The 10,220-nt window shown below is 35.2% G+C and overlaps 1 protein-coding gene and 1 long non-coding RNA gene across 2 annotated transcripts; one reads left to right on the top strand and one right to left on the bottom strand.

Annotated features, from left to right (window-relative positions):
• Positions 1-1,892: 1,892 nt before the first annotated feature.
• On the top strand, positions 1,893-2,624 carry LOC132614435 (uncharacterized). Its single transcript, XM_060328892.1, has one exon. The coding sequence runs from the start codon at positions 1,893-1,895 to the stop codon at positions 2,622-2,624; it is 732 nt and encodes a 243-aa protein (XP_060184875.1).
• A 2,492-nt stretch (positions 2,625-5,116) lies between these two features.
• On the bottom strand, positions 5,117-9,155 carry LOC132638382 (uncharacterized). Its single transcript, XR_009581707.1, has 2 exons — positions 6,498-9,155; positions 5,117-5,613 (listed from the first exon to the last, which is right to left on the bottom strand). It is a non-coding gene; the product is annotated as an uncharacterized LOC132638382 (long non-coding RNA).
• Between the last annotated feature and the right edge of the window lie 1,065 nt (positions 9,156-10,220).

Genomic DNA, 10,220 nt, shown 5'->3' with positions numbered 1-10,220 from the left:
GTGCTTTTGTTGAGACTGACTTACGTGTCAAGTACCTTTCTATTAAAAGTTTCTCCAGTTCTAGACCTATCTCCATACCTTCAAAAGTTAACAATCGAGGTATTAGTTTAATCTTATTATCTTATCCTCTATGCAAACAAATTTAAGACAATATTTGCATGTTTGAAATTCAGGCTGCTTCAAGAGGCCAAAGTAATGAATTTACATTGTTTGACAATTAATGCAACTAAATATATAATTATCCCTTTTACCTTTTCAGCTCGAGAGGGATAATGCGAGGTTCACTAAGAATAAGGAGGGGGAAAGCGTTTACAGGAAATACGTGAAACGTTCCCATGAACATCTCAAAGAGGTTATATATAGAGGTTATCTCGGCGATACAATTGATTTGGAACTTACAACATACCTTTTTGAAAATACTTTAGTACTTGAGAAACTCATTGTTGATCCTCGCATTATTCTAACATCATATTCATCGAAAAACTGCAAAATGGAACGAAGAGTAAGAGGTCGAGCTAGGCGACAACTTGAAGGAAAAGTTCCCAAAGGAGTCAAGCTGATCATCCTTTAATTAATTACTATTATTCTGGGTAAGAGAGTGTTCCGTTGGTGTTCTCAGTCTTAAAATTGACTTATTATTATGGGCTTCCATCAAGTGTTTTTGTTTTCATTTTCCTTTTTATATCCAACAATGTTCTTATTTGTTCCAGAAACACTAGCTGTTCAATAGGTTTTGAGAGTTAATACAGTCAAAGTGGTGATTCTTGAACTTGTGAACTGGCCAAAGACAAAAGGAAATTAATGTCCTTTAGCTTGTGGAAATTTGAGTATTCATAGGAATATTATCTGATGATTTAACTTGTGAATGTCGATCTTTAATTTTACGAATTCCTCCCAACTTCTGAGTTAATGTCCTTTTGTATTTCAGTGTGTTTTTTAATTCAGTACTACGTACGTACAGTATGGTAGTATCCATGTTCATCATTTATTGAAAATTGCATTTCTTTAAAATTCAATTTTTGATTTATGTATGACATATTTATCGGCTCCATAGAGAGACAGGACTCACCCTTTATCATGCTATATAGAGTTCAAGATGTGGTTGTATTTAGTTATACTTTTTCAGAAGGAGAGAAAATAGCACTTTATTTGGAATAAGAAGATGGAGTTGGAAAACAAGTTTTGAGCACTTTTCCAAAATTGAAATCCAAGTCCAAGTTGGATTTCGAAAATTTATAACCAAACACAAATTCAAAAATAATAAAGTAAAAATTCCGGAAAAAAGTATATAATTCTCATGGTCATGGCCAAACAGATTAGTCCAAGGCTGCTGTTATTCTAAGATATGTTTTTAAGATTCTCCATTTTTGTTCACTCTAGCAGAATAAGGCATTTGAATCAATTATCTTTGAGAAATGGATCATGAAATACAAGCTTGGGGAATGACCCAAGGAAAGAAGCGGCATAAGTTTTGCTAATTCTGTTGATGCAACTCATAATTAAGTGATTTTGGTCCTTCAGTTTCAATTTGATTGTTCTGAATTCCAACGAAGCAGTTAACCGTCTATTAATAAGATTGCTTAGAAGACTGTTTGTTTCGTTCTGATACGCAACGGTACAGTCAACCTCTTTGTAATAGTATGCTATTGGTTCCTCCATTAACAAATAAGTTTACGATCTTTATTTATTAAACTACATCATTATAACATTTTACGTATTTTAAAAAGTTATTTTTGGAAGAGTGTGGATCTTATGGGATAGTAATATGTTCACTGTTGACATATTGGCTCAGGAAGCATAATTCATTGCCAAGTTAAAAGCATGGACTTAAAAGTAGAGTTTACTATGTTAGTGATCTAGGGGTATAATATCATTGAGCAGAGGAGAACTCTATGGGAACAACTGAATCATCTGGCTCACAAATTAGTAAACTATGGTCGTTGTGGGGTGACTTTAATGTTATGCTTAATACTAAGGACTGGAAGAATGGCTCATCAGTAACTAGGGGAGAAGTGAAAGATTTTGCAGAATGTGTGCAAGACCTAATGTTGAATGAGTTGAATTGGAGAGGAGACTACTACACATGGTCTAACAAACAACAAGGAGGGGATAGAGTGTATAGTAGATTTGATAGAGCTTTAAGGAATGATGACTGGATGATGCAATTTGGCCATTTGGTTCTGGATTATCAGCTCCCTTTTATCTCGGATCACTCTCCTATGCTATTGTCAATGAGGAGTAATACATTACGAGTTATAACACCTTTTAGGTTCTCTAACATCTGGGCACAACACGATCAATTTTTACCACTAGTTGAAGCTAGCTGGACAGATCAAACGAGTAAGAATAAAATGAACAATGTTTGGTTGAAGAACCTGAGACATGTCTTGAAGCAGTTGAACACTACTGAATTCGGGGTCTCAGAAAGAATAGCTCTCATCAGAAGTGAGCTTCAAGATGTTCAAAGTGCACTAGTTGATCATTACTCAGATGCACTTGCTGATGCTGAAAAACAATTGGTGCAACAACTTGAGAAATGGTCATTAATTGAGGAGAGAATTTTCCAGCAAAAGTCTAGAGCTATGTGGATCGGATTGGGAGATTTTAATACTAAATACTTCTAGGCAGTGATGAAAGACGGACAATAGAAATAAGCAGATCACTGAACTAACTGCTATAACTGGTGGAAAGCTGATGGAACCAGAGGCCATTAAAAAGGAGATCATAAGCTTCTACCTATCACTTATGGGATCTGCTCAGGAAAATTTAACTACAGTAAATAAATTGGTAATGAAGAATGGACCAATACTGTCGCATAGTCAACAAAGGGAATTGTGTAGAGTCAGAGCAAGAAATTTATGCATGTCTGTGTACTATTGCAGATGACAAGGCCCCTGGTGTGGATGGATTTAATGCTTGCTTTTTCAGGAAGGCCTAGTCTATGATAAAGCAGGAAGTATATGATGTTGTCCAAGAATTCTTTGCTACAGGGGAGAAGAATAGAGCAGTGGATTGTACAGCTGTTACACTATTACCTAAAGTAGCTAATACATCCTCTATTAGAGAATACAGACCAATAGCATGTTGTACAGTGCTATACAAGCTTATAGCAAAGGTACTGGTAGGAAGAATTCGAAGAGTGATCAGTTCAGTGATTTCTGAAACTCAAGCTGGGTTTGTACCAAGGAGAAAGGTCTCAGATAATGTCATTCTTGCTCATGAGATAGTAAGAGCTTATAACAGGAAACAAATCTCACCTAGGTGCATGATAAAAGTGGATATTCAGAAGGCATATGACACAGTTGATTGGTGTTATTTAGAACAGATGCTTGAAGGCTTGGGGTTCCCTTTCAATTTCAACAAATGGGTGATGGCATGTGTTACTATTGTCAACTACTCAATACTAGTGAATGGAGAGTACACCACTCCATTTAATGCAGAGAGAGGCCTTAGGCGGGGGATCCTAGATCCCCCTTCCTATTTGCAATTTCTATGGAGTACTTGAGCAGACAACTGTAGGACCTTAAACGGGATAAGCAATTTAAATTTCACCCCAAATGTAAAAAACTTGATATAACTCACTTGAGTTTTGTAGATGACTTGCTACTATTTTCTAGAGGATATTCAATCTGTGAAGCTTTTACATGAAAAGTTCATACTCTATTGAAAGCAAACCTTTCCAAGAGCTCTATATATTATGGTGGTGTACCGCAGGCTGACAAGGCTTTGATCCAACAGAATCTTGGTTACAGCCATGGTGAGTTGCCATTCAGGTATTTGGCATCCCTCTAGCCACTAAGAAACTTACTATACTGCAATGGAAACCACTAATTGATAAGGTAGTGGCTAAGATCTCATCTTGGACGGCAAAAAAAAACTGTCCTATGCTGGAAGAATTCCACTTGTCAAAACAATGATATTTGGTGTGCAGGCTTATTGGTCTCAATTGTTCATTATCCCTGTTAAGGTAATGAAAACTATTGAGGCATATAGTAGAAGTTATGTTTGGTCTGGAACTAACACCATCACTAAAAGAGCATTGGTAGCATGGGATAAGGTACGTTCCCCTAAAACAGCAGGTGGTTTGAATCTTCCTAATCTCAAAATTTGGAATAAAGCTTTAGTTACCAAGACTAGTTGGGATTTGGCTAGAAAAGAAGACAAACTATGGATTAAATGGATCAATAGTTATTACATAAAAGGGAAAATGCTGGAACTTGAAAATCCCAAAGCAAGCAAGCTGGATGGTCCGGAAGATTATGGAAGCAAGAGACAGACTAGGACACATTCAACTTAGACATCAGAGTAAGCAGAGTGTTACCAGACAGTGTTATTTACAGATGGTACCAAACTTTCCTAAGATGAATTGGAAGGGATTGATCTGTAAGAATTATGCTAATCCTAAGGCTATCTTCATCGTATGGCTACAACTCCATGGTAGGCTGCTTACAGCAGAAATGTTAATAGGTTGGAAGATACAAGTGGATTTCAAGTGTGTGATGTGCAGAATAGAGGATGAAACAAGAGACCATCTATTTGTCACTTGTCCTTTTGTGAGCAAGATACGGAATCGACTCATGCAGTAGCTTCAGGTGAACCATCCAACTGGGCAGCATTGGGCACAACACCAGCAGTGGTTGCTTCTCAAGACTAAGGGCAGAAGTCAAGGTGCAAAAGTTCTGAAACTAATATATGCTGAATTTGTACATGCCATGAGGATAGAGAGAAACTTGAGAATTTTTTTGCACAAGGAGAATACAGAGGATACACTAGCAAGAAGAATAGTTTGTCTATGTAATGTTAGAGCTTCTTTAACAAGTAGGACTTATTTAGACCAATATTTCTTCTAATTTGTAGGTACGCTAGAAGGCTTTGCCTTTAGCAGTTTTGATACAGTCGGATCCAATGTCTGACTCAGCTTTGTAATCATACTTTTGTTAACGAAATGCCTAATTACCAAAAAAAAAAAAAAAAAAAAAAAAAAAGAAGTTATTTTGGTACTTTTACTTCATGTCAAAGGATTAACAATTTTAAGCGATTTGGTAATAGAGACCAAAAACATGTATGCTTCTGATTGGTGGTTAAATGAGCTTCTTCGACTATCAACAGAACGAAATAAGAATGTTCCAATAAGGGACCAAGAAAACAATTGTCCCTAATTGAATTAAGAGGTGAAAAGTCCTCTACAGCATTGACGCTCTTTAGAAAATACACAAACTCGAACATCAGGCTCATTTTAAAGAAGAGAAGCATAGACTAATCTATGATATATCAATCAGTCCCACTAAAAATAAAAGATAAAGAGACTGGGAGGAACAAAATACAATTATATGACTCAAATCTCATGGCAGCCAAATTCCCCCCTCTGCCTATGCCAAGGGGCATGGTTTACCGTTACTCTTACATCTCGAGACAATTGAGTATTGACATTTTGAGAGTCATTTGATAACCAAAGTGGAAGCATCACTTATTGCCACCTTCTTAAATAATGTTGGAGCAGTAGCAAAATTTCCTGTAGTACCTGATGAGACAAACCAGAATGGCAGCCTAGGCGGCAGAAATTGCTTTGTATCCTTTTTTTATGTCTCCAGTCTTCACGATTCTCTCATTCTCCTGGAAATGGAAATGAGACACTAACTAGTGACAACTAAACTAATGAAAAGGTAGAGGATAAGTACACATATAACACAAAAGCTAGTCCCTATATGGGATCGATTGATATTCTTGGGTACCCTTTACTATTTAGTAATGACAATCACAAAAGACAAAGCAAACAGAAAAGGCAAACCTTGATCAAGTAAGCAATGGAGACTCTAAACAATCCGAATATAACCTTTACCATGAATACCATCAGAACCGTACCAATGCTGGAGAAAACTTAAAGAAGATAAATACTAGAGAAAAGACATGTTTTGGCCCCTGAACTTGACAGCAAAACTCACTTTAGCAACTAAACTTAAGTTGTATTTATTTACCCCCTTAACAACTTTCAAGTTAATTAAATACCCCCTTAATGGCCTGGACCAGATGAGATCTTGGTGTTGTTCACCACTCGCCTGGTGATTGGTCCACGCCATTAAATATTTTTTTAATTATTTTTATTTATTTAGTTTTTCTCTTTCTTCTTCATCCCTTCTCCTTCTAACCCCCAACCCCCGCTCCCTCTCCTTCTTCCCCCAACTCGCTGCTGCTATTTCTTCTTTCTTCAACAACATTCACGTATGAGCAACACCCAGAATCAACACCAAATTGAAATACATTCATTTCTTCAACACCATCCCAAACCAAAAAAAAAAAAAAAAAAACTAATTGTATAAAATTAACAAAACTCCACCCGTTCCCTAATTCATAGCACAATTCATCACTAACCCACCCTATTCTTCTTCCATGGATTAAATGTTGGAGAGAAATAAATTAATAAATTAACGACTATAAATATAATAATTTTGTATAAAATAAATTGACACTGTCAAAGAATACCACGAAATAAAGTATACCAAGAATTCTTCATTTTTGTGCTGTTGCTGCTGCCCCCATCCCTCCGCCCCCACTCACCCCTCCTCTCCCTCTCCTTATTCCCCATCGTTTCAGCTGTTGCTGCTGCCCCCATCTCCTTATTCCTCACAGCAATTCAAGTGAGTTTTTTGCTTTGTGTGCTTTGTAACTGAAGATATGAAGCTTCAAAGGATGAAATTGTAACAAAAAGTGGAGAAATAAGTGATTTAGATAAGTGGGTATTGTTTAAATTGGGTTTGAATAACAAGCATATCTAGAAAAAGAATATCTACTCTCTTCAATTTATCGTTTCAAGCATATCTGCTCTCTTCAATTTATCTAGAAAAAGAAAGGAAAAAAAATTAAAAGAAGAAGAAAGAAGATGCGGATTGAGAGCAGAAGCGAGAGCATAGAAAAGAAAGGGAAAGGGAAAAGAATAAGAAAGAAAAGAAAAAGGAAAAGAATAAGAAAGAAAAGAAAAAAGTTAATTTAAAATGGAAAATAAAATATTAAGAAAATCTTAATATATCATCCAATTAGAAGATGACATCTGTACAGTTGGGATCAGTTTTAGTGTTTTTTTTTTCATCCCACGCGCTTTTAAGAAATTGAGTACACTTTTTTGTCACGTCACCCGTTAAGGGGGTATTTAATTAACTTGAAAGTTGTTAAGGGGGTAAATAAATACAACTTAAGTTTAGTTGCTAAAGTGAGTTTTGCTGCCAAGTTCAGGGGCCAAAACATGTCTTTTCTCTAAATACTAAAAAGATCTTGCACAGTGTTATGAACTATTTTACAAGTAGATATTTGAATGTATTATTAAGTGTAAAATATACCCCTTGCACATTAAGTGATAAAATACAACTTGCAAGTTGTATCTTAGTTGTATTTTAGTTGTAGTAAGTTGTATCATAGTTGTAGCTTAGTTGTAGCAAATTGTAAATCAATTTGCACAAGTTCCACAAGTTGTATGTTGAAGACTGAGAGGCAAAACTCTTCTATAAATAGAGACCTTTGTCTTCTCATTTGTAATACCATCAACAAGTGATAATACAATATCTCCCTTCTCTCTACAAAGTTATTTTAGTTTGCTTCTCTTATTTATTTCCAATTATGTAGTTTTATAACACGTTATCAACACGATGTTCTACTGTCTCAAGAAGTTATTTTGAAGACTAAGGTACGTTTTTTTTTTCTTCTATAATTATGGCTAATCTTACAAAACTTGAGTTTGTTGCCCTTGATGTTTCGGGCAAGAACTACCTAAAATGGGTGCTAGATATTAAAATCCATTTAGATGCAATGGGTCTTGGAGACACCATAAAAGATAAAAATAAGGCATCCAATCAAGATTGTGCTAAAGCAATGATATTCTTGCATGATCATCTTGATTCAATTTTAAAAATTGAATATCTCACCGTCAAGGATCCACTTATTTTATGAAATAACTTGAAAGAAAGGTATGATCACCTGAAGATGGTTATCCTCCCAAAAGCACAGTACAATTGAATTCATCTAAGGTTACAAGACTTTAAGTCAATTATTGAGTACAATTCTGCGAGGTTCAGAATTACTTCTCAATTGAAACCATGTGGAGAAACAATTAGTGATTCTGATATGCTGGAAAAGACATTCTCCACCTTTCATGCCTCGAATGTGCTCCTGCAGCAGCAATATCGAGAGAAAGGTTTCAAGAAGTATTCTGAATTGATTTCTCATCTTCTCGTGGCTGAACAAAATAATGATTTGTTAATGAAGAATCACGAGAATCGACCTACTGGCTCTACCCCATTCCTTGAAGTGAATGAGGTGCACTCTCACTACTCTGGATGTGGAAAAGGTCATGGCCCCGGTCGTGATCATGGTCGTGGTCGTGGTCATGATCAAAATTCTTCCCCCGGGGCTAATTATTCATCAAAGAAGAATTTACTACCAAAAGGGGAAAACGAAAGATGAGGAGTGTGAAGTGGCAGAAACAAGTGGCTCAGAAAATAGATGCTACCGATGCGGTAGAAGAGGACACTAGTCACGTATCTGTCATACGCCAAAACACTTGGTTGAGCTTTATCAAGCATCACTAAAGAAGAAAGATAAAAATCCTGAAGCTAATTTTATCTCTGAAGATCAAGTTTATATTACTCACTTGGATGTTGCCGATTTTTTCGAGCACCCTGAAGGAAAAATATATCACTTGATTGGTGATGGATCTGTTATTAAGGATGATTGATTTGCTTAATTTTATAGTTTGCTAATTCGCAGTACTAGTCTATTTCCATTTTCATGCTTATTTCCGTTTTTATCATAGTAGTAATAGATCATGTAATCAAAGTACTGTTATACCCCATTTTAACCGGGTTAAATTTAGAGTACAACATATTGGAGATTCCTATTTTGCTTTATTTTAAGGAGTCACCACCTAATTGATTTTAAGGTGAATTAGGGCACCTAATTATTAACTAAGGTAAAGCTGGCTAAACCTCCGTTAATAGTCTGTTTAAACAGTGTGATTCTAGGTAAGGGTTCTATATTATCCTAAAGGGAAGGGATTAGGCATCCTTTAGAATCCGTTAACTACGGTTATCCGGCCAGACTTAGGTTAATTAATTAATGCTAAATAAGATGCCTGAAATTTTAAGAAAATGGGCTAAGAAATGTTGCTAAGGTTTTTAAGAAAAATATAAGAATGTTGCTTAAAATAGGATTTAGAGAAAATATAATAATTTGCATAAAAGAAGATTTTAAATGCCATTTAAAATAAAATTTATAAAAGTTGCTAAGGCTTTTAAATAAAAAATGCTATTTAGAATGAGATTTGCAGAAAAAATATAATAATTTGCATAAAAGGAACTTCAAAATGCCATTTAAAATAAACTTATAAATGTTGCAAAGACTTTAAATAATAATGATGTTTAAAATAAGATTTGCATGAAATATATAAGTAGAAGAAAACGCGAGTTTGTGCAGTGTTTAAATAAATATTGAAACAACTCAAATTGTGAGATATTAATTGATTTTGTGATTTAAGAGCCTAAACAAAATATAAAAAAAAGGCTAATGTGAGCTTTCTTTATCCTTTTATTAACTAAGCTTAAAGATATGCGTAATTGACTCAAACCTTAAAGAGTTATTTATAAAATATATTTGCGTATTAGTGAAATTCTAAATTTCCTAAGATAGTAAGAATAAAAATGATTTCTTTAACCCAAAATATGTAGGCATGCTATTTTGCAAATCAATTATTCCAATAAAAATAAATACTACATATGCTGTAAATATAAAAAGAAACTTAGGGGACTAATGATGAATTTCTCTCTTAAATTAACTACCCGTTATGCTAAAGCTAACCCACTAATTTTGCTAAGGTTCATTTTATCTAAGGAAACAAATAAACAAAGTAAAGTATTAATTGTGCAATACAAAATTTACGGCATAAAAAATAAAATAGAGGGGGCAAATGCTGTTAAATGGGCTCAGTCCATTTTCGGACTGTTAGTCATGCTGCTGTTGGAATGGGTTCAACCTATTTTTTAAAAGGCTGTTGCGGATCTGTTTTGCTGCTGTTGGGCCTCGGCCCAGCAGAGGTTTTATGCATTGCTGCGGATGGGCTGGACATGGAAGACGACCCGAGGAGATTGTGTTGGGCTTTTAGCCCAACACCAAATGCGGAAGAAGATGAGTTCGAGGACTCGTCATGCATAAAAAAAAAATAAGAAAAAGGATTAGTA

Source organism: Lycium barbarum, chromosome 1 (genome assembly GCF_019175385.1).
Source record: "Lycium barbarum isolate Lr01 chromosome 1, ASM1917538v2, whole genome shotgun sequence".
NCBI classification, from domain to species: Eukaryota; Viridiplantae; Streptophyta; class Magnoliopsida; order Solanales; family Solanaceae; genus Lycium; species Lycium barbarum.
The sequence above is the reverse complement of the archived record's forward strand: the minus strand, read 5'-3'. Positions and strand labels throughout refer to the sequence as shown.

Coding starts and splice junctions, on each gene's coding strand:
- LOC132614435 (XM_060328892.1), top strand. CDS start 1,893: ATGGGAACAACTGAATCATCTGGCTCACAAATTAGTAAACTATGGTCG.